This window comes from Physeter macrocephalus, chromosome 1 (assembly GCF_002837175.3).
Source record: "Physeter macrocephalus isolate SW-GA chromosome 1, ASM283717v5, whole genome shotgun sequence".
NCBI lineage: Eukaryota > Metazoa > Chordata > Mammalia > Artiodactyla > Physeteridae > Physeter > Physeter macrocephalus.
Genome location: NC_041214.2, coordinates 98,563,069 through 98,587,429, shown reverse-complemented (window position 1 = coordinate 98,587,429; position 24,361 = coordinate 98,563,069). Strand labels below are relative to the sequence as shown.

At 40.4% G+C, this 24,361-nt stretch overlaps 1 protein-coding gene across 1 annotated transcript in view; it reads left to right on the top strand.

Annotated features, from left to right (window-relative positions):
* Positions 1-3,676: 3,676 nt before the first annotated feature.
* Positions 3,677-24,361, top strand: part of GAP43 (growth associated protein 43) — a 43,535-nt gene continuing 22,850 nt past the window's right edge. Inside the window, exons 1-2 of the mRNA XM_055085495.1 lie at positions 3,677-3,778; positions 5,157-5,766. Coding sequence (XP_054941470.1) covers positions 3,677-3,778; positions 5,157-5,766 — 712 coding nt within the window. The remainder of the gene's footprint in view (positions 3,779-5,156; positions 5,767-24,361) is intronic.

Genomic DNA, 24,361 nt, shown 5'->3' with positions numbered 1-24,361 from the left:
TTGTGTGTGTGTGTGTGGTATGCGGGCCTCCCTCTGCTGCGGCCTCTCCCGTTGCGGAGCACAGGCTCCGGACGCGCAAGTTCAGCGGCCATGGCTCACGGGCCCAGCCGCTCTGCGGCATGTGGGATCCTCCCAGACCGGGGCGCGAACCCGGTTCCCCTGCATCGGCAGGCGGACGCGCAACCACTGCGCCACCAGAGAAGCCCTCATCTTTTAAATGATACCTTCTTCCCTGGAACTGCCCAGAAACCTGAAGACACTTCCTCTACAGAACTGGAGAAGGTTTGCCCATCCTCCTTTGGCTCCTCCATAAGGGGCAGTTCTCTGGATTTCTGATCTTTGACTAGATTCAAAGCAGGTACAGAAGCTCCACTGGGAGCTTCTTTAATACTTGGACATTTCTCCTAAAGTATATGCTATCAACTGTGCTCGAAGCCAACTAAGCTGAAAAATAGAGTGAAATTTTCTTACGTGAATTTGACCTCACTAAATTATTAATAAAAAATAGAGTGAGCCATAAGTAGATATTTGTTAGATTCATACATATCCTTCCACACTTTATTCTGGTTCTGATATCTCTGGCCTTTCAATTTAGCTTCTCAGAAATATAGTTTGCTCAATCAAATTGAAAATATTTTGGTTTACTAAAGATGTTCTTAGAAGAACTGGTGCACACCAAGGATTTTTAAAAGCATTTAAAATTCAATCCTGTTTCAGAGAAAATTTGAAGTATTATCAGCTTAGTGTTTAGAGCTAGCAGAAGTAGATACAGGGCCACATTTTTCTGTGCTTGGAAGGTTGAAGTATTCCTATTATAATTAGAAATAGTTAAATGAATTGAAGGGTCCCAGATGAATGGATGATGTTATTTTAAGTCCTGAAAGTTAGACATTTATAGATTTTTTTGCCTACAGCTCTTTTGGAACATAATAAATGAAAATTTTGGACATCTTAGACTGAATCCTAATTTGTTTACTCTCTCCTCCCCCAAGAGGAAAAGGAAACTATTAACCAGAGCAACAATGTTGGGTACGAAATAGTACTTCTTATATTTGGCTTTCTTATCTGTGATTCTTAAATGTTGATGAAAAGTATTGCCCTTTCACCTAATGGACTTTAAAATTTGACCAGATCCCAGCAACTTAGTAGAATGGTACCCTTCATCTTCTTCAAACCAATATTCATCCGGGGTTTTAGCCTTGGTTGAACAGTTAACATTTCCGATACTTGGTTTCCTTTTAGACTTCATAAATTACAGAGTTCCTGAACAAATTGATCAGTAAAAAGTTTAAACTATAGCAATGAAGATTCCTGAACAAAAAGTATGGCAACTCTTAATGATCCTCTTCCTACATGTAAGGAACTGCCTGGCATGTCCACATTAGTTAATTCATGGATAGCAACAATTCCATGTAAAAATGAAAGAATTTTATCAGAGCTCAGCACAAAGCTTATTTGTGGCAATGCTGAGTTTCAAAAATAAATCTATTTTTATGAGACTATGAACTAACTCTTTTTAGCCATTAAGTACCAGGATCCCCTTTTTTCTGGACTTCCTCCATCTCTAACTGACATATTTAGACTATTGGCCTTGCTTTATAGACAGGTGTAATGTCAGGTGTCTCCTTGAATTCCTGGGAAATTATTGATTGTTAAATACTATGAGCTTATTTTTCTAAAGTGTGTTTAAAAAAGAGTCCTGTGTGGATAGATACAGTCTCTGTCTGCTCACTAGTATGTCTATGGTGCCAGCATAGGCACTCAGTATTGCTAAATGAATAGATGAATCAGGATGTTGACATGATGCTTTATGCACAATTGGCTACAAGGAAGACTAAGTTGTTCTATATCACGGATGCAATAAAATTAGACTTGGGGTTGGGTGGGAGGGGAGAAGACCTGAGTTCAAATACAAACGGGGCCACTGACTGATTCACTCACGCTATCAAGTGAAACAAGTGACAACTTTTCAGGGCACAGTTTTTCCCTTTTAGAAGCTGAAAGGGTTGTGTTGAATGTAGTGAGTAATCTCCAGTTTCTCTGGGCTCACATGCTTTTTGTTTTAGGCAAGTTCTTCTATTTCCAGTTGGGAAAAGGTCTATGTAGCCTGACATCTTGGGGTTCCCCCACAGCCGGTCTTGGGAAATGTTCTCTTTATTATTGTCACCTCTCTCAGCAAAATACACTCCCAATGCAATTACCTCTAGCACTGTGAAAGGAATTTTACCAGAAAATAACCTGTAGTTTAAGCCGTATTTATGGAATTAATTACAGGTACAAAAGAAAGACACACACACACACACACACACACACATCCAGAATTGTCTGGCCTAAGACCCAGTTTTAACTTAAAATATTCTTATTTCTGGATGCCTCTGTTCAATCACCTCATCTTAGGCTGGTTTCCTCCCTCCCTTCCCTTCCTTCCTTCCCACTCCCCTTCTCCCCTTCCTTCCCCTCTCTTCCCTTCTCTTCCCCTTCCCTCTTTGTCTCTGTCTCTTTCCCTCTGACTATCTGTACAATTTGTATTAGTTGTCTATTTCCAATCAATTTCTAAAAAATCCAATTCCCCTAAATCTCTAATAATATTAAGTGGCCCAGCAATTCCTCCTGGAGAAGCTGCATGCCTGTGGGGTACTTTGACCACCTACTTGGGTATCCAGCTCTTGCAGGATTGTCTCACTTCTCTCCTAACTATGGTTTTACACATTCTCTCCCTTCCTGCCCACACTTTTCTGTCTTGTGTCCCTTATACTCTTGGATTGTTCAGGTGAGCCTGATCCCACAATCTTGGCACCCAAGTCTAGTCTGAGTCTTTCTAAATAGTCATTTCAACATAGAGGCTGTGAACAGAAGCTTAAGTCCTGATCATGTGGAAAGTTACAGTGGCAGATGATCTGAGAAATTGAGAGAGAGCGAGAGAGAGAGAGAGAGATTGGAGATGGAGGTGTAAAGAACTTAGAGGGGCTCTTCCTTTATCCTTGTGAAGTATCTTCTTTATGTCATTCAGACTCTTGGCTTCCTTCTTTTTATGTTTTCTAGCGTTTTAAGTTTCATCTCCTTTCCTCTGTGTTCTTAAAGAGAAAAGGGTGATGTAGTTTTCTTGAGTCACCAGAGGGTTTTTTCTGTCCACTTGTGTACTCTGAAAGAATTGGTTTGTTTACCTTCACAAGGAGCAGTATTTGTATTAAAGAACCACTGCGCATCAAGGCCCAAGTCCAGATGTCCTATCATATAAGATGGTGCCTCATTCAGAAAATGCAAGATAGAGTAAAATAAATTAACAACATCTTGGCTGCATGCTCCATTCACAACTATTAATCTAACAGGGTTATGCTTCCGTCTCTGAGCAGAGAGCTCCTGGCAGGGACAGCTGCTCCCGTGCCCCAGATCGTGTTGTGTGCGTCCCAGGAGGAGTCATCAAGAGCAGCAGGAGAGCGGAAAAGTGGTAGTGCATCAGAGCACTGAGCAGTGTGGCCGCATGGCACTGGGAAGAGGAAGCAGAATGGGCCCTTCCAAAGTGCTTTCATGCACTCCTTCATCTTTTGTATGGATACATGCACCGTTAACTGAGGAAGAAGAGAAACTTGCCTTGAGTTTTACTGGAAATTTATTAATCCTGCTTTTACTCTCACATGCAGCTTATTTTCAAAAATACCTTTGTATACTCACTAGCATGTTGATGGACCTAAGCAATACAGGCCCATATGCTTGTCCAAAGAATGTCAGACAGGTCTACATCATGATGGACAGGATCTGGGTCCCTCGGGCAGAGCTTGTATGACAGGTGGAAAGCATGCCTTGTGTTGGCCTGCTGTGATTTGCATCCTAAACTGGAGCAAAAGCCGAGGTCAGGCCAAGGTTGAGACTGGGGCCAAGCAGAGGACTTGGTACATGATAAGCATTCTTTAATTATTGGTCTTTTGCTGCATTGTTCACTGCTGTATTTCCCCATTGCTAAGACAGTGTTCTCAGAGGTTAACCAGACTTATTGTTGCAATATATACAAATGTTGAATCGCTGTGTTGTATACCTGAAACTAATATAATGGCTCCATGGGGACTATAGGTAACCACACTGGGGCACCATAGTGGGCAACGGAGCTATATAGAATTCTGAGTACTTGCCTAGACATTTCTTTTCATGACTATACCTTCTATTCCTATCCTGCGATTTAATTTCCATGTGGAAAAATTTATTTGCAGCCTATGTTACGTTGTAACATGATCAAATGGTAAAAATTTTGTATTCTAGTCTCTTGCCTTCAGTACTAGGATGGCTCTGTTGATGATAATATAAAACTAACTTTAAGTTTAAATTGCTTTGGGAATAAGAAATTGTGATTTAGTGAATATACGCTACTCTTTCAAAAGCGGAAGCAGTGTTTTCCACTCTTTTTTTAAAACTCAGGAATAATGACCATTTTCTGAATTCAAATTTTGAAGGGCTGGTATGTTCATTACTGATGTTGGACCACACACAGAGGAAAGTAGACGTCATTTTGTGACGAGCATTCTGAGTTGTCACATCCTGAACAAACCCCTCAAAGCCCTGGAACTCATCTGCATTTTGCACAAGACCCAGATGTAATTTGCTGTTTAAACCTTAACCATATTATTTGCCCCGAACCTACTGGTTTCCTGATGAGACCTGAAATCTGGGGGAAACAAATAGGCTTTTCCACAATATTTTTTTTAATCATAAGTTTTTCACAGAGATCCTCTCAGAAACCCTGAAAAACCAATATCAAACCCTGAAAAACCAATATCAAACCCTCAAAACCCATAGAGGTCACTGATGAAAATCTAGGCTGGGTGGACTTGGGTTGTCAAAGTACATCCACAAAAAGGCTGATTTAAGTTTGGCAAAGGAGAGACATTGAGTTGGGGAAAGAAAGACATATAAAATAATGCCAGTGATTCTGGAAGGTCAGAAGGACATTAATTTTCCCAGAAACTAATGTGTTCTCTCCTAAATTCTTCACCAGAGAAAGAGAGGGGGCTTGGTTTGAATTTCCAGGGTATTGCTGATTTCTTAACTCCAAGTATGGTGCCTGGCACAGAATGTCATTCAATATGCATTTATTGAATGCTGTGATTTGAAGGAAAAGAACATTGCTCCATCTCTCCTTTTTCCCCCCCCTTTTCTCCATAAAGGTTGAGAAAAATGATGAGGACCAAAAGATTGAACAAGATGGCATCAAACCAGAAGATAAAGCTCATAAGGCCGCGACCAAAATTCAGGCTAGCTTCCGTGGACACATAACGAGGAAAAAGCTCAAAGGAGAGAAGAAGGGTGATGCCCCAGCCGCTGAGGCGGAGGCGAATGAGAAGGATGAAGCCCCCGTCGCTGATGGCGCGGAGAAGAAGGAGGGAGAAGGTTCCACTCCCGCTGAAGCGGCCCCAGCCGCCGGCCCCAAGCCCGAAGAGACCGGCAAAGCCGGCGAAACTCCTTCCGAGGAGACGAAGGGGGAGGGCGCCCCCGAGGCTGCCACAGAGCAGGCAGCGCCCCAGGCTCCTGCCCCCTCGGAGGAGAAGGCCGGCTCTGCTGAGACAGAAAGTGCCACTAAAGCTTCCACTGACAACTCGCCGTCCTCCAAGGCCGAAGACGCGCCAGCCAAGGAGGAGCCTAAACAAGCCGACGTGCCTGCTGCTGTCACTGCTGCTGCTGCCGCCACCACCCCTGCTGCAGAGGATGCTGCTGCCAAGGCAACAGCCCAGCCTCCATCGGAGACTGCGGAGAGCAGCCAAGCCGAGGAGAAGATAGGTGAGCGACCTCCAGGGTCAGACGCCATGGGGGGCCAGGCCACCTGGACTTGGGGGCCTATTTGGAAGGCCAGGCCCCCTGTGCCTTCAAGGGAGAGGGGACATTTCTAGAAGGTGTATTCAGGAAATCAAGGGAAGCTGCTCTGAATTCCCCAAAGTGGCAGGGCTGAGAGCTAACTCTGGCCACTACGTTCCCAAATACCTCTGAGCCTGAGAGAGAACTTGGGCAGGTTTGTGTAGCAGCCGGTACTAGACAGGTCCGGCAATTACCTTGTTAATTGGATTGGCATAAAGAGTAAAACTAGGTAATCCTGGTTGAAAAAAATATTCCGTGTGCTGGATAGACTTAGTTTAATAAATAATTACTGAGGCTACATATATTTTATGGTTGGGAATTAGCTAATGTGATTATTTAGCTCTGGGAAGTGCCTGGTGTAAATGCAGCCAACTCCCTATTGATTCAGATGATGTAGTTTGTGAATTGCCAGCAGCTAAAACATACTCTCAGACCACCTTTCCCTGTCCCGCAATATGTTTCTGGGCATTCTCCCCCACCAATTGGTGAGCAGTGTGCGTATGTGTATGTACGCTCAGAGAATGTTAATCGTAACATTAATCGGGGTCAGGCTAATTAGGAAAATAAGTCTGTTGATGTTGCCAAAAACAAAAGAAAAACCCCAAATATAGAACATGTTGTGAAGTCAAACATAAATTATCATTTTATTATCAAAGCCACTACTTTCTACCATACGCATACATAATTGAGGGTTGACTGGGATTTTAAAAAGTTACTAGATTCTCTTTGGTTTGGAGCTCTAACCCGGAGTGTTTTCACTATTATTGCCCAAAGAGCCTGTGCAGAATTGGAATAGAGCATTCACAGTACAAGATAAATTTAAGGGAACTCCACCCCTCAGCACTAGATCTGTCCCTCCACCCCAACCCATCCATAGTGGTGAAGGAGGCCAACGGTCTCCAAGGTCTTTCTCTAGCCTAGTGTGAACCATGAATACCTTTCAGCCCCAAACATTAAAGATAAAGTTGCTTCTGTACCAGTTGAAAAGGTTGGGTTTACTCCTTTAGAATTTAGTGATTTAACCCACTATGTGTCCAAGCACCCAAATTTGGACTGGACCGCACTGTGCCCTTGGAAAAACACCTACTCCATGAGGATGCTCTGGGAAATGCCTTGCTATCTGACCATTAGATTGAGAAAGTAATTATTGCATATTTGCCATGATAGCCATCTCTCCACATTAGATACTGCAGGATGGTGGAAGATTATTCTAGATATTTTCTGGTCTACTTCTTTTATCTTACCTCTCAAATTCTGTGAGTAAACAGCCAGATTATATTAACTATTATTGTTATTAGCATTGTCTAGCTTCAGATAAAGCACACACCTCTTTCTACCAGTGGCTCATCTTAAATCTTTATTCTAACTATATACCTGCCCCAGGGGCCAGACCTTGAGGTTAAGAAGATGGGAATATTTCCCTGGAAAAGGTAAGGCATGTGATAAGAATGGTTTTGGTTTTAATTTACTCAGCAAAACAAACCTTGTTAACTACTCTTCTTTAGGTTTAAGTTCCAGTCTTAGATACAATGACTAGAAATCACTTTGCATATGACCGACTACCTATTGGTAATTTTCATAAATCTTAGAAATTGATCATGATTTTAAATATAGAGAATATTTGACATTACTCAGATCATATTTTTAAACTGGGATTTCTGAAATTGTAAGTAGAGACAGAAAGACATAATATGATTTTAGGTATATGCTCATGATTTGGATTAATAGAAAGGAAGACTGCTTGAATCAATGGAAAGTCTAAAAATAATATATTTTAAAGGAAATTCAGTTTTATTATTTTTCAAGTTATGATAATTCAAATGAATCAATGAAATATTTTATGTAGGACATGCTCTATAAATGTCAAGTGAATGAAATGAATGAAAATTGGACAGATTCAATTTATAGATAATAATTTGTTTACTCATTCATATATTCTTCGTGCAGCCTTGCTTACTCCATTCACTTATTTAACTAAAAATGTGTCTGGTCAGTAAAAGCAAATAGGGATCACGCTCTGTCCTAAATCTTACAATTTCTGACTAAAAAATGCCTCTGCTAGTCTGAGTTTAATATGTACATTGAAAGGTAATTGAAAAGTATAAGTTCAACTTGCAGGTAATCACAAAGGGCAATTTATTTTACATTGTTTCTGAGCTTTGGGTAGGTATTGTCCTCTTGGTTAGGTCTTGAAATGCTGCCTATAGCTTCTTTCTGGACCGATGTATCTATTAGCCTTGCCTGCTGTAGGTGACAAGCACAAATTACCCAAATGTGATGAGTCTTATGGAATCACAGAAGCTACAGGTGACAAGGAGATCTATCACAGCATATCAAGCCCAAATTTCCATGGGCCCTGTACCACATTTTCATCTATCTCGTATTGGATTTCATTCTAATCCAGGTTAAAAGAACAATACTCCCAGTTGAGCACTACTGTCTGGGAATGGAAGGCTACCCTGGGTGGCTTTAGGATTCTGTGACTGCCTGGAGGGGTGTAGAGAGACAGTCTGATACGGTGGAGTAGGGTTGGGGGGCAGAACAAGCCAAAAGAGAGATTAAAGACAAAAATTGCTGTCAGTAAGAGGGTCAGAATTTTGGACCAATCTGATCACTACCTTAATACAAATGGGAATTCTTTCTAAATTATAAATGTTTTCTTTATTTTACTTCCTTTACTATTAGTGGGTTTATTACAGGTGGATGCCACTTGCATTAGGACATTTGGAATTTTTTTTTCATTTTTTTTTAATCCTCCAACTATATCTTCCTGTCTCTGCTTTGCCACTCTGTTTGCACATCTCTGCATATGTCTATGGCCAAAAAACTTCTGTGCATTTCTGATGATGATTCCTTTATAGGAGGAGAAGTGTTTGTGGTATCTTTAGGGTACTGCCTCCTTTCAGCCATGAGGAGAGGACTTTCAAGTCTCCTTTAACGATAATGTCTTTGGTGTCTCCTGCTGCATAGTATCACCGTGCTCATTGGACTCATGGTGAAAGAATTCTCTGCTATGTCTCTTCTTCTCCATGATAACCCGCTGACTTTCCCCAGTAGAGGACTCCAAAATTTCTGCTCTGGCTATATTCAGTGATGTCGTATTACCAAGGGAACACATCCAGGAGGCTAGAAATCAGAGATGTTGACTGGGTAGCTGTCACAGGGTACTTGACTGGCAGTAATAGGAAGTGTAACTGGGTTATCCTAGGTTTTCTGTATGTTGATTTTGGCTGCATTTTATCTTCGTGGTCTCTTTACCCTTTTCTGACTGGGGCCATCAATAATGATCCAGGAAAGAGAGGAGTTCTATTCATCATTCCTCTGAATAGAAGCTCAGTGTCTTTTTACCTCTCTTCCTTCTTTTTCTTCCTCCTTCTTCTTCCCTCCCTCCCTCTCTTCCTCTCTCCCTTTGTTCTTTCCTTTTTCCCTTTCATTTATATTAACTTTCTACCATGCTAGGCATTAGCATCACAAAGATGCATTAGTTATGGTCGCTGATCTTAAGGAGTTCTGATTTGGTAGTAAGTGTGGGATGAAATTTAGGGAGCGGTTTTGAAAACTATCCCAGTAATAATCTCAACTCAGTTAAATTCTACAAAAAGATATGGAGTATCTTTATATGCCAATATACTGTGGGACAAAATATGGATGAGACAGTGCTTCGTGCAGTTTGCTACATGCTAAAAAGGTTTTATGTAATGTGCGCCTCTATAGCCAAATTATTAGCAAAAAAAAATGCAAATTTTATAGTTTCTGGAAAGATAATTATGTGTAAAAAAATGAAATACCCAACCCACATTTTTGGAGTTGGAGAAATTCTTTACTTTCCCCAGAACAAAATGTTCCAAAGGCCCAAGGTAACCATCCATAATACTCTTAGCTCTCCAGAGGATAGACCCACTTCCACCGCACTCTGTGTTACATGTGAGATTAACCAAGAATATTTACACTTATTTGACACGGTGCCTCAGAAGCAGTTTTGATTTGATATGTAGTTTCAACCACTTCCCAAATTTATACACAACTCATAAAGAGTGAAAATTTGGGTTGTGAAAGTCCATAAATGCTATCTATAAAACATGAGCACCCTGTCAGCTACTCATTGGCATGCTGCTTAAATACTGTTGATTATTAAGCTTTTATAGAGCACTTTTATATTGCTCTAGTAATCATTTTTATTGGCTTTTCTTGAAAACACTCCAGTGGCATTCGATAATATTTTTCTTTCTGCTTTTACATTCTGAGAACAGGGACAAAGTAAATGGATATTCTGCCCACAGACACAGTGACAAAGTAGGGGTCAAACTGATAGACCCCCTAAATCCTCGCCTTAATCTTGGCCTTGCAGTTCTTTACCTCTCTTTTAAGGTGCTATGTTTTATCTCAATTCCTGAGTTTTCTCTTTATCTTAGCAGTTGTGACAATTTCTGATTATTGTCAGGAAATACCAACCAGATCCTAGGACATTCTGTGCCCTCCATGCCCAGTAAGATAATACCAAGGAAAGAATGCTGGAGACCAGGGGTATAGCCTCAATAATTTTACTAATGAGATGTGTGATATGAGGCAAGTCATTGCTTCTCTCTGGGCTTCAGTTGTCTCTTCATTAAGAGAAGAGGATAAGGTAGTTGGTTTTTAAGGTTTAAAATATATAGTTTCTACTGAGCCTGCGCTCTAGAGCTCACGTGCCACAACTACTGAAGCCTGCACGCCTAGAGCCCGTGCTCCGCAACAAGAGAAGCCACCACCCCGCAACGAATAGTAGCCCCCGCTCGCCGCAACCAGAGAAAGCCCACGCGCAGCAACAAAGACCCAATGCAGCCAAAAATAAAAAATTTAAGAAATAAATTTCAAAAAAATATATATCAGCCAAATAAATACATAAATAAATAATAAATAAAATATATAGTTTCTATAATAGGTAGCACTTAATGAGCATTTATGAAGTGTCAGACCCTGTGCTAAGTGCTATGTGGGGATTGTCCTATTTAATCATCAGAACCATTCTGTGGTCTAAGTGCTTCAATTTCCCCTTCCACTTTTACAGATGTGGAAACTGAGGTTAAGAGACATTGAGGCACCTCATCAGCATCAACAGCTGGCAAGTAGCTAAACCACGAGCTGAACCCCGACAGCTTGATTGCCGAGGTCATACATTGAACCCTGACACCCAGGGAGAAATGAAGACGAGAGGAATGTCTAAGAACCCAGGCATCGTGTCCTAATCTAAGACCATCCCCCTGATTTGTATAATTGGATACTCCAGACTCTTGTCTGGGAATCATTAGTGATTGCATTTATAGGCGGGTATCCAGTAACTAACCACACTCCTTGGTCATAACTTTCTCACAGCTCCATCACCCCAGAGTTATTGGGGATATTAAACTGGTTTTGAGTCTTAAGTTTTTAGTTTGAAAAGCCTTCAAGTACTGTTTGATTAGGCCCCAGAGAGCTGTAAGATCAGTTAAAATTGATTGTTCTTAACAAGACTACTGCTGACTCCATTAAATATGCCAGAGCTGAAATTTAGAAATTGAAATGTTCAGAATTCAATCAGATGAAAGCAATTTCATGTGTTCTAGATAATTTCTATCCTAAATTTATCAGAATTAGTATCTTTCAAAATTCTTGTTTATATCTGTTGCTCCCTTTTGGCAAGTACATTTCCAAGGGACCCGATACCTTTATATTTATAACTAAAATAGTATAAAGAACTTAATAGGTAGAACAGATAGGAGAGCAATCACTGTCTCTTCAAACAAAAAATTTAAGCAGACAGAAGATAGGAAGAGATGTAATTTAGAGTCAAGAAACTCATATTGTGAGGCTTTTTATCCATTCTTTTATAGCTCATATTTAATAACTACTATCACCTTATTAAAAAAGCCAATAAACAGAAAAGCATGTAACTCCCCCAATTTTAAAGTGGTAAAACTATATTTGGAAGTGAAACTCAAACAATATTTCTTAAAATGTAAAATATTTTTCAGACACTAATGCATGTTTATCAAATATTTTTTCCTCTTTTTTCTCTACGTATACACACGCACACATGCATATCTACCCAATTCTAAAAGGATTACAAGGAGGAAGAACCAAGAGTAGCAAGAGTTACATAGTCAGTCCATTTGGCTAAACTTGGGAGAGAGCAGAACACCTGATCTAATGGAGTAGAAAGCACTGAGTGGTCATTACCCTTATTTTGTCCTCACAGTCATAGCTTCATTAAGTAAAGAATGAAAAGCTTTCTATAACCAGGCATAAAAGGAAGGGAAGACAGAAACCAATAATGCTGCTTAAAGCTGCAAGACTGGAGCCCTTGAAGATCTCCAAGACTATATGGTTTACAGTATGCACAAAGAGGAGGGAAAGGTTTGAAAGGACGTGTAAGTTTTGCCAGCCCTCTTAGTCATGTTTTAATTTTGTGCCCTAAGAAAATGACTGAATCAGGTGCTGAACCGCAGACCAATTCATATCATCAAGAACATCTGAGTCACTGCTTTCGTCAAAAAGTCTTTAGCCAATTGTTAATCTCACAACACTAAAACTTGGCTCTCTAAGCAAATAATTTATTTTGAGGCTTATTTAAAAGAATTGCCCATAAATTGTTTTCACAAGGATGATGAATAACATCATGTTTTTAATAGATCCAGTTATCTTGTAGGAAGTATGTAGAGCAAATGCTCTGCATTTTCAGCATAATAGACTAAAGACTGCCTAAAGTCAAGAGACCCGGATTCTTGTTCAGATTCTGCTGATGATTTCAGTCCAGCTCTTTTGCCCTCTGAGCCTAGTTTCAACATCTTCAAAGTAGATGGGTTCAACTAGGTTTTCTCTGCTTTCTAGCTTCAGAAGGCAAGTGTGCAGTGGTAGACTAAAGAGGCATCTGGAGGAGTGGGCATATGGCCTCTTACTCAACCATTCTCACTTCCCTGTAGTGCCTTATTTTCTAAACTATTAGATAGTGGGTTTAGGGGACAGTGCAGATAGTAGAAGAAGTCTGGATGGACGGGCGAAGATTTCAGGAAGAGACAGCACTAAGAAAGTTTATGGTTACACTGGAAACCCAGGAGACTGCAAGGAAATCTCAGTGGAATTTTCTAACCCACCTTACACTTGAGATTGAAAATAAAAAGTTGACAATGACGTTTTCCGATATGGTTAGACTTGCTTTTAACCTCACTGAGATGGAAAACTACAGCTCGAGTGGCTATAATTTACTGTCAATAGTTTCACTTTCATCTTAGACTTAATTTATTATTAGTTTATTTTTTAATACCCATCTTATTTCATTAAAGTAATTTAAACAGCTTCAAGGGTATATAAAGCCTTGGATTCTTGTGTAGAGCAATGGATGCATTTGACAGACAATTGTGGTTGATAAGCTTTTCAAAGATTTTGTCAGTAGACCTTCATTAAAACATAAGAATGATAGGAATAGGCCTAATACGACTTTCCTCCAATTCTTTTATTTACTGTACAGTCACATAATTAGATCTCCGACCATCAGTGAAACTGGCTAACAGGCCCAAGTGTTTGGAATTGGGTTATTGTACATCCCAAGAAAAGGTGCAGTAGATGATGCACAAGTTAGATATGCTTACTCAGCAATTCTCACATGTATTTTCACTTTTTGAATCACAAATTAGGAGATTGTGGAAGATACAATATTTTAGTTCTATCATCTCACACCATTCTATTTGGAATGGAAACTGCAGCATCTTCAGGGGAAAAGAAAGTACCCTAGGAGGGCTATTTGCCTTTCCTTAGGAATCATGTTCAATATTAGTGTTCTTTCCTGGAGGCATATGTATGGTCAAGTAAGTCCTGAGGCTAATTTTTTGTTTTTATTTTTTTTCAGTATGAGTTGGTAGAATCTTTTGGATTTTGGAATAGAAACCAGAAACGATTCACCTAAATTGTCCCTTCTGTGTGTCTCTCAGAGTGGAGATGAACATTTTTATAGCTCCACAAGAATATTCTCTTTGCCTTGGGGTATGAAAAAGTGAAGAATATAATTTAGATATGTTTTAGGACTGTCTCCATGACTATAGCATAATTGTCTGCCAACTCACAAGCACATACGTACACATGCAAACACATACACACACACACACACACACACACACACACACACACACACATACACAGATTCAATATGTAGGGAAAGGCCTGCCCAGGGGTTCAGGCCATTAGAGAAAATCTAGAAGAACAATGAACTACTCATTTTTTCACTCTTCAGGCCAACAAGAAGTGGAAAATGGCTCCAGGCACATCTCTCTGTCTCTCAGAGCGGGTGTGGGGAGAGTAAAGCTCTTTTCTCTGCTGGTTGTGTTATTGAGATGTGTTTGTGAATCTACAATGAGATGGGGAGAGCCAGGCATTAGGATTAAGGCTACCTATGATGAAATTTATAGTGTATGAAAATTAAAGTCCTGCTTAGGCTAATTAGGGAGAGAGAGTCCAGGAAGACTTCTTGGTGTAGAGTTACTGCAGCTGAATCTTGAAGGACAAGATGTATGTAATAAAAAGGGATATCTTTTATTTTAAAAAACTTGAGAAACCACCTTTCATTCAAATTAACACAAAAATACAAGTAACTTAATTCATGTCATAATTCAGCAGTAGCTTTTGAAGATTAAACATCAGTGGAAAAAGTAGCTCCATCATATGTTTTGTTTATTGTTGAAACTCTTGCACCTATAACAATGGGAAATAGAAGGCAACCAGTAAGTATTTGCTGAATGAGTTAAGAATGAATGAACAGGGACTTCTCTGGTGGTCCAGTGGTTAAGACTTCGCCTTCCAGTGCAGGGGGTGAGGGTTCGATCCCTGGTCAGGGAGCTAAGATCCCACATGCCTCACCACCAAAAAACAGAAGCAATATTGTAACAAATTCAATAAAGACTTTAAAAATGGTCCACATCAAAAAAATCATTAAAAAAAAAAAGAATGAATGAACAATGTTATCACAGTAGAGAAAGTACTAAAATTGACCTAAAAGACTGGATTCTAACTTTAACCTAATTCTAACTTTAAGCACTCAAATTACTTTGAGTGTGAGTTTACCCTTTCATAAAACAAAAATGTTGGACAGAGGGTTTCCAAATCACTACCACTTCTAAGATAGCTCAACAATGCCCGTTATGACACATTCCAACTTATTTGCAGATTCTAAGTGACAAGGGGACGCAGACACTTGCTCAAACAGAAAGCTGTGCCACCGTCCCCCTTTCTTGTATTTTGGAAGCTGAATACACAAGCTTCCCAGAAAGTTCTTTTGTTACTCAGGGGCATACGTCATCCTCGAGGTAGCCAGAATTCACACCACTTAGGGCTTCAGAGACCAATGTGAGCATTTTGCATTATGTTCAGGAACATATTGAAAACTAGAGGAAACCAAAGCTGCTCCTTTCTGAAAGCAGGTGATTATTTTCATTCCAGCCCCATGAGTGACCTGTGTGGCTCTTGCCAGTGTGTGACAGGTACACCCAGGGACGGAATGATCTGCCAGGTTCCTTGGCTCCTTTTCCTCATCTGACATGTTTAAGTAATCTTTGCAAGGTGTTAAGAGTCTCCTGAACCTGCTGTGCCCCCGCTATAGGGTGAATTGTTAATATGTTCCCAAACTAACAGTGCTGGGACAGAGACCAGAAAATAGGCTTTCCCACTCCTGTTTCTGATTCTCCTTTTCCACAGTAGTGTAAACATAATTTGCATACAGCTTGTGAGCTGTTCAGACTGCAGACCACAGGGGACATTGGACTGGGAGGCTGAATAGATTCCCCCCGCCACATGTAAACTGTAACTTGCAGCAACTCTCATGTATTTGATAAAAAGACAGAAAGGACTCCTCTTTGTGAAACTACTCTAGTTCAATTTAAAGGGCTGAGAAAGGCCAGGTTTAGCAATATGATTACAGCATTCTCCCCAGTGCTGTAATCAGATCCTGTGAGAAAGAAAAGCAGTTATGAAAGATGTTTGTCTCCCTCCTTCCTTCTCCTTCAATACAGGTGGCTTAACTCTAGTAGGTGGAGAAGAGAACCTGGCTTCTATTGGAAGATACAAGCCGGTTTCCTTTTTCTAGCCTGTTTTTAAAAAAGGAAAAACAGAGGGTAAAAAAATGAAGCAAAACCTTGTCACTTTCTGATTAGCTATTTATGTATGCTTTTTACCCCAGCAGAAAAGTAGCCATTTAAGATGTACCATTGTATTTGTAGTACATGGAGAGTGGTCTGGATACAAGGCTGGTGTAGTTGTCAAATTTTGTAACGCCTGGGAGGAGGAACCCTTCTCTGTTTTCCTAACATCCTGATAGAGCAGGTTTTTGTAAGAGTACCCCACAATAAGTGAAGAAATTGTTTTGCATGTTCAAGATTAATCTGGAATTCTGGTTACATGTTTATCACATTAGGAGTCTCCACCAAAAGGTTAGTTTGAAATATGAGTTAGAATGAGCATTTATCACACTTTCAGATATTACTGAATAATATTTCTCTTTCCCACTCCTCTCCCTATATTTCTTTTAGTCACTGTCTGGCCATCTGCCCTGAGGTACATGATAATTGTGACTCTACATGGGTATATGTTGCAATGTAAAAAAAAAAAAAAACCCGAAACATAAAAATCATTCATGATTGATGGTTTTATTAGATATCTGCAGTAATGTGTTGGTAAACTGGCTCTCAAAACAAAACAACAAACAAAAAACCTCAAACTCAAAAAGCCCTGATCTGTAGTGTTTGCTGCAAATACTGCCATCGGGGCTGATTTCAGGCTACCCATGTGTTGCCACTGAACACACAGCTGGGAAGTGAGGCTGACAACTTGCTCTCAGTAGCTATGGGAGCCAGTTCCATCATATCCCAAATCAATATATTTTAATAATTTAATAAACTTTACTTTTGGTAACTAAAATACTGGAACAATAATTGTCAGTTCCCAAACAATGTATCAGTATGGGAACACATAAATATCGATTTATAACATTAACGTACTTATATACATAGGTATGTGAGGCCTTGAGAACTAGTTTTAACATTTGCAGTGAATTCTGTTGTGCATTGTACCCTTATTATAAAGGTTAAGAAAAAGGGTAAAGTTTAGAATTGCAATAATTACTACTGAAGGGATGGATGGATATATGCCCTCAAAAATGATCTGAGCTACATCTTTTTAATGAATTGAAAGGCCTTGTATCTTTTCAGAGATGAATTCAGCATTTGGATTGAATTGTGACCATGGCTGACTTTTCTAACTTCTAGTGCAGAGGAAGGGTTGCCTCTTTCCTTTCCTCCTAGTAATTTTTTAGTGCAGATGATGCTTTTAATTCTAGGCAGAGCGTTGTGAAACAATGAATTCACAGACGGTATGATCAGATTAGGGAGTACTTTTTGAAGATTGAAGCTTTCAAAATTTTTGGCCTGGGCATCATTTGTTCAAATAAGTTTCAAATATATATACTAATCCCCCAAACAGAGCTGATCTGGTTGAGAATGGTAGGGGGACATGGCGATGGCTGGAGAGGCCCAGAGCTCCTTTTACTCTGCTTCTCTCCCTCCCGTCTAAATGGACCTTCTCTGGGCTCTGAAGTGTAGTTTGAAAAATATAAATTTAAGGAATTTCTCTGGTACTGACTTTCTACACATGGCCAGCAAAATGGTCAAGTCAGATCTGAACCTGTCAGTCTCACTGTAGTGGTCTTCAAAATGAGTATGAATAGCTGCAGCCACACTGATTAAGTAGTAGGTTATGTATATTATTTAGAAGGTGAAGAGAACTACCCCCCGCACCCCATATTATAGTGCAACTGTTTAGTCATAGATAGGACTGGTCTGAGTAACCTCCAGGCATGGTGTTAGGTACATTAAACTATGTTCTATTTTATTTTGGTCCCAGATAGGATTAAAGCCATGCAAATTTATTTTATAAATAAGAAGCCCAAGTTTTATTTTCTAAAACCTTGTTTTAAAATCCTAAATCAGTGAATTTTGAATCGTTTTCCTTGGAGCCCTGAAGTTCCAGGGAGTAGGACCTCAGAAGTGGTTTCTGGGAATTAAGTTGTTTCACAGAGGCCAGGTTGGTGGGCATCGGGGTCCTCTACCATCCCACAATCCCCTATTCCTCCACTGACTATTTCTGGATCTTAGTAAAACTTTGGCATTTTAACTAATAATAATTGAAAATTACTGTTGTAAACTTAAGGCCATTTCAAAAGTCTTTGAGATTTGGCATGATTAAAAGTCAACTGAATGTAATCCGGAACCCATATTTTAATTCAGGCATCACTCTATACTCATCTTCAATTGTTTGTTTTACAAACAGATGATCTTCCCAGATACAGGACTTGTTCAAATTCGAATTGTTCAAATTCAAATAGGAATTGTTCAAATTCTATAAGAATTTTTTTCTTCTTCAAATTGTTAAAAATGGAAGTTGGATGACTCACCCAGTGTTACTTACCAAGGCTAAATAAAATTACTACATCCATAGCTTCTGAGTCTTTAACAAAAGGAAACAGACTAATAATGCAACAATATTTTTTAGTTCTACTCCAATTTGCAACATAATTGTATAAACAAAACATTCTCTCTGATGAGGTACCACTTAAGGAATTCCATCTATGTAATTTTGAAATATCCACAAAAATAAGATTTCTAGAAAGCTAAAGCCCCAAATCTGTCTCAAGAATTCTAAAAAATCTGTCACCTTTCTTTCTTCTTCTCCTCAATCCCAGTGAATAATAGATGTCTGTGCCTCTGTCTAAAAGGATGCCAAAAATGAAATACCCATGTGCAACAGAGTCAGTTCTTATTTAACTCTGCAGATTAACATCCTAAATGTCACTTGAATGATTAACATCATGTTGTGAAACAGCCCAGCTGGGTAAAAAGGAGTAGATCCAATAATGACAGGATCCTCTTAGGCTTAGGGTTTAGAGGGGTTTTGACTTGTAATTTCTAACAGACAACTTGAAGACCACTCATACAAAGCTCCAAACTTACGCCTATCCATACAAATACCCTACACAATACCTTCCACTGTTTACCTTTCGAATGAAATCTAAATTATAACCATGACCTACAAGGCCTCATATGATCTGACTTCTGCTTCTCTCTCTGATCATATGTCCTTCTCTGCCCTTCCTCACTCTTCTCCAGCCATCCCACATTTCTTAGTGTCTCTTGAACACACTCAGCTTGTTCCTACTTAGGACCATTGCATTTGCCTTCTCCCTCAATCTTCCCATAGCTACTTCTTAGCCCCAAGGTCTGCATTTGGATACCACTTGCTCAGAGAAGACTTCCCTGACCGTTTGACCAGAACAGCACCACACTTGCCAGCCCCATCAGTTCTACCCAATTTGTGTTCTCACTGTCACTCTCAGTGTCTAAAATGACTGTATTTATCCACCTAAAATGACATATTTATCTGTCTCTCACTAGACTTTCTGTTCCCTGAAGGCAGGGATGTGGCATCCTTCAGCCCAGCATCCCCAGTGCTCAGAATGGACCCCAGCATGTAGATAGCCCTCAATGGACATCATTGATTGACTATGAATTTGAATAATATGAATTTCACCTATGGAGAGATTTTTCTTCGTAAGCAACTTGAGAAAGGAAAAACATCATTTTATTTTTCAAATGTGAAGACTCACAAAAAAAGCTAAGAATTTTTTAGGCAAGGGTCCAACTTTATTGCTTACAGCCAAACTCTCATAGACTTTATAAATCAGGATCCTCTTTTCCATGACTTGTCATCCAGGCAGCAGACACTCTGCATCTGGAGGAGGGTGTTTGGCTCAGAAGGGAAATTGGTCCGAGTGTGAAAAGAAGTTGGGACCCCTAGGAAGAACCAGGTGAGGTGTGGTGGGAACTCTGCACTGAAGAAAGAGGAAAGAGGAAGTAGAAGGGAGCAAGAATGGGGTAGAAAATGGCAGAGGAAAAAGGGAGAAGAAAAGTCCAGCAGTGGAAATATCAGAGGGGACAGAAAGAAGAAAAGCTGAAAGGAGAAAGAGGAGAAAGCAGGAACATGGGAGAAGCAGGACTGGAGGGGCATTGATGGGCGGAGCAGAGGAGAGGCATGAGAGCTGTGGGTGCCCTCTAACTCTGCAGCGAGCACACCCTCTGGAGTGGGCGGGACACGTTTACCTTCCTCTCTGGTAAGAGGATATGGTTTTGAAGGTGTCTTTCCTCTCTAGCACTCTCTATTCACCACTGCACAAATAGCAGGCCCTAAAGGGCTCTCTGGCAAATGGATTTTCTGTCTCGGAGCAGATCTTAGTGGCAGATGGGGCTTGGCTCCCCAAGGACAGACCCGTCCCCCCTCCCCACCCCCAAGGCTCACTATTGTTCCAGCCCTTCTGCAGCATCAGTCCGCAGCCAGCGCAGCCAGTGCAGCCTCAGCAAAGCGAGAGACGCTGCCTCTGCCTGCTTCCAGGCAGGAAAAGAAAAGAGGAGGTGAGCTTTACTGCCTCACAAGTTTAGATGGAGCTCTGTTTTCATCCTAATACATTATGGACTCCAAGGCACGTATCAGAAACGTTTTTTACTTAGAATGCCTCACAGGGAAACAGTTTTGGAACTGTATCATCCTGGGTTCTCACTGTGTGGCTTTCATGATTTGTTTAATCCCCAACCACTTTATTTATAAGATGGAGATAATAACACCACCCGCAAACAAATGCTGTGAGGATTTAATAATTTAACATATGTAAAGAACCTGGTACAGGGTAGGTCTTCAAAGAACATGACTTTGCTTTACCTTTTTTTCTGATAATCTGAAATAAGGAGTTCTCATACTCCCCTCTCCCCATATGGAAATCCTCTGGACAGATCTTCAAACTGGAGAGGGTGAAAGCAAGGATCTTCTATCATCCTTTCATATGTCAATGTATTAGTAGAAGAGATTCTTTTATTCAGTAAATAAATAAAGAACCACTTTTTTTTTTTGGTGACCCAAAGTAAAATATCTCAAAGTATAAAGTACTACAAAAGAAAAATGCATTACTTAATGGATACTGCAACAGTAGACATAGAATTGAAACAGCCGTGGCTTTAGCCAGCTCTCTTCCTGGAAGACTGCAGTGCAAGGGAAAGCTCACAGGTGCTAGAATTGGACCTACCTATGTTTGAAGCAAAGACCTGGTCTCTAATCAGCTTTATGCCACTAGCTCAACATCAGATTTGTCATCTGTGAAATAATGTAATATCTTCATTGCTGAACTTGGTAGTTGCTAGTACTAAATAGATCACATGTAAGGTGCCTACTATGGTATTTTATTGAACACATAGTAAGTGTCTGATAGAAAGTCACCATTGCTTCTGGTTTCTTTCAATTGAAGTTACTGGGAAACTTTTTTTTTCCCTTGGTACTACTTCTTGTTTTATAAAGGAAATTAATGAGCAAATAGGACGTGTTTTATGGCCAAAAGGAGAGACATAATGATTTGCAACCTCTTCTGGGAGTCAGAGACTATTCTATTTGGCCTACCTTGTAGCTCAGCAAGATTACCAAATCCTTACATTATCAGTAATGATTGAGCTTGGAAGCCAGCCAAGGCCACCAGGTAGTGATGTTAGGATTAATTTAGGCTCCATGTAATTGGTCCCTGGGAAACTGTGATCTAGGGATTCAACAGAAAATGTTGGGGTCCCTTAAGGGAAAGAACTAATAAACTCTTTCTAGGTAGATACCAACTATAAACTGTCACATCTTGGATTTCAATCTTACAAACTTACACCTAAAAGGAAACTTAAAAAATCTCCTAGACATGGGAACTGGGTGGACTTCAGAATGGTCCTTTAATCCCCTGAAATCATTTGCAAAATGTTATACTGGGTGTGAATATGGGTGATATTCTGGTGTCCTTGTCTTTTATCAGATATTCAACTGGGACCATGACACATAAAGATTAAGATCCACTGTACTCGGACACCCTCCAGGAGATGTTGTATTGTGGTGTGTTTTAATGAAAGATGAAACATGCTCTGGGATCCAGCTTGCATGGTCTGTCCATGTTCACACGCTGAGTTCGGATCAGAATAGAGGAGATAAACCCAGAAGTTGCAAAGACTGTATTTATTTATTTAATATGCATAATTTCCATACTGCACTAGGCATTATGGGGGATATCGATGCATAAAAGTGAATATCTGTTATCATGGAAGTTACAATCTGGTTGAGAAAGAAAAGTAAGGGTCGTAAAAGAAAAAAAAATCCAGGACCAGTCAAGAGCAATGTAAGGAAGTGCCAGTTTGCTGGCTGCAGTCTGTAATTGCAAAGAAGGAATTCTGAGGTTGGGGTGATGGGTAGGGTCCTAAGGAAAGAAATGAACATCTCTATGGTGGATTGGTGAAGATGCTGGCCCAGTAGCTCGTGTCAGTGTGGGAGGATGGGATATGCCGAACCTACTTATTAAAAGCCTTAAAGTGGTCAGAGGACTTCACCCTCAGTGTAGTAGTTAATAGAGGGTGAATAGAGGGTGGTTGAAGTTTTTACTTTATTATATTATTTTTGCTCCAAGAATGACTCCGATGTTTCTACAAGTTCTATACACAGCACAATCTACACGTAGTAATAATTTTAAGCTTATTCGTTGAAGGAGCTTCAATGAACAGTTTTAGACTGAGCTTTCAATCGTTTTGGAAGGACTGAAAAATAAAAAATAATTTCAGGACAGCTTAAAAATAGAATCCATTCACAATAGGCGGTTCCAACCCTATTGCATGGCTCTGTCACTTGCCCGCAGCCCTTTCTTCCTGGAGTGATTCCGGACTTTGCCTTCCACCCAGGCTCCCAGGCTGGGAACGGAATTACGCTGGTGCCCTCTGCTGGGAGGACATGGGAAGTTCAGCAGGAAACAATGGTGTCCTGGTCTTTGCGCTGTAGGGGCTGAGTCGGTGATTCTGGGCCCACAGCAGCCTCCAGGCTGGATTCATTTAGTGCTATTTACAGACTTCCCAGTCAGGTATGCTCTGGCATCATGCCCAAATTCATTAACCAGGAGTAATCAGATTTTTACTGTAAGGAAATTGTCAGCTAGTTTTTTAAAATAGCCCAAGAAAACTGTCCCCTTTTACCCCGGCAGTTTGAGAACTGGACCCTCCTTTCACTGAACACAATACCATGACTCATGGTGGGTGGTGGCCATCTTGCTACCAAACAATACCTCTTGAGAGGCCAGGGAGAGACTCTGAGGCCATTTTTTTTATCCTGTTCAGTTATTGTTTTCTTTTAATGGCGGGGAAAGCACATTGAAATTCATCGCTGATTTCCTGGCTCAGATCATCAGAATTAATGGCATGGTGTTAAATTAGATTTAGAGTGTCAACTCTGGTGTTCCTGTAGTACCCTGCTCAGCTGATTTTTTGCTAGAGGTGAAAAAAATTCAGTTGTAATTATAATTAGGAAAGGGGTAGGGGAGTGCTGAGAAGGAACCCAAAAGAGAGAAGAGTTGTGAATTCTCAACTGTGCAAATTGGAGGCGAACTTCTAAAATAAAATGATGGGCATGGGAGAGGAGAGGATAGATTGAAACGATCATTTCCAATACTCCACTTTTATTTTATTTTATTTTTTTAGGATCAATAGCCTGGACATGGAGGTCTGCCTCTGGTTTCCATAACAACCTGGCTTATTGAGAGACTGCAGGCTCCGCAAATCCCCAATTATCAGCCTAGCAGGGCTTATTAATGGAGCTGAGGATTCCAGTGAGGCAGGCAGCTTATTGCTGCCACGTGCCTGGCGGGCTGGTGGGAGGGTGGAGGAGATGGGGAGGGGAGATGTATGATGAGACAGCAGCTATTTGTCCCCCTGTCACTTAGGGGGCTGCAGCCGTACAGCAGGCTGTGTGAGTGGCTCTTGAAGCCTTGAGTGGCAACAGCCGCTGTTGCAGAAATCGAAGTGGAGATTGTTTTCTCCAGACCCACCCCAAAAGCCATCCATCTGGAATAAATCCATATGAATATATCACATGCCCCGTATGCTTATTGAGCTCCTATAATTAATTGAGGCTTCCTCACAAAGACAGTGGTGACTCTATATTACTAATATTAACTCAAGCCTTAATTAACATGTGAAGCCAACCTAATGCATATTAGATAGCTTTGAATTACTCAGCCTTTGGTTTGGTGTTCGCTTATTAAATCTTCACTATAGAGTAACTGCAATAGCAACAGTAATACTGGCGATGATAACAATATAAGTAACACTTTCTTGTCTTGTGCCAGGCTCTCTGCTAAATGCTCTACATGGAGTTTCTTGTTTAAGCCTCATAATGACCCTATGATGAGCGGTATCATTGTCCCTTTTACAGAAGTCAGAGAACTTAAAGGACTTATCTTAGGTCACATGGCTAGTGAGTGTGAATACATCAGGGTCTCATTTCTGCTCCCTGCATATAATTATTTTTATTCTCCCCTTTTATTTAATTTGGTGTCCTCAAGACAGAAAAGGAGCAGCACGTTTACAGTAGATTCTGTGTTCTCCAGTGTGATTGTGGCATGGGACATTCTGGCTAA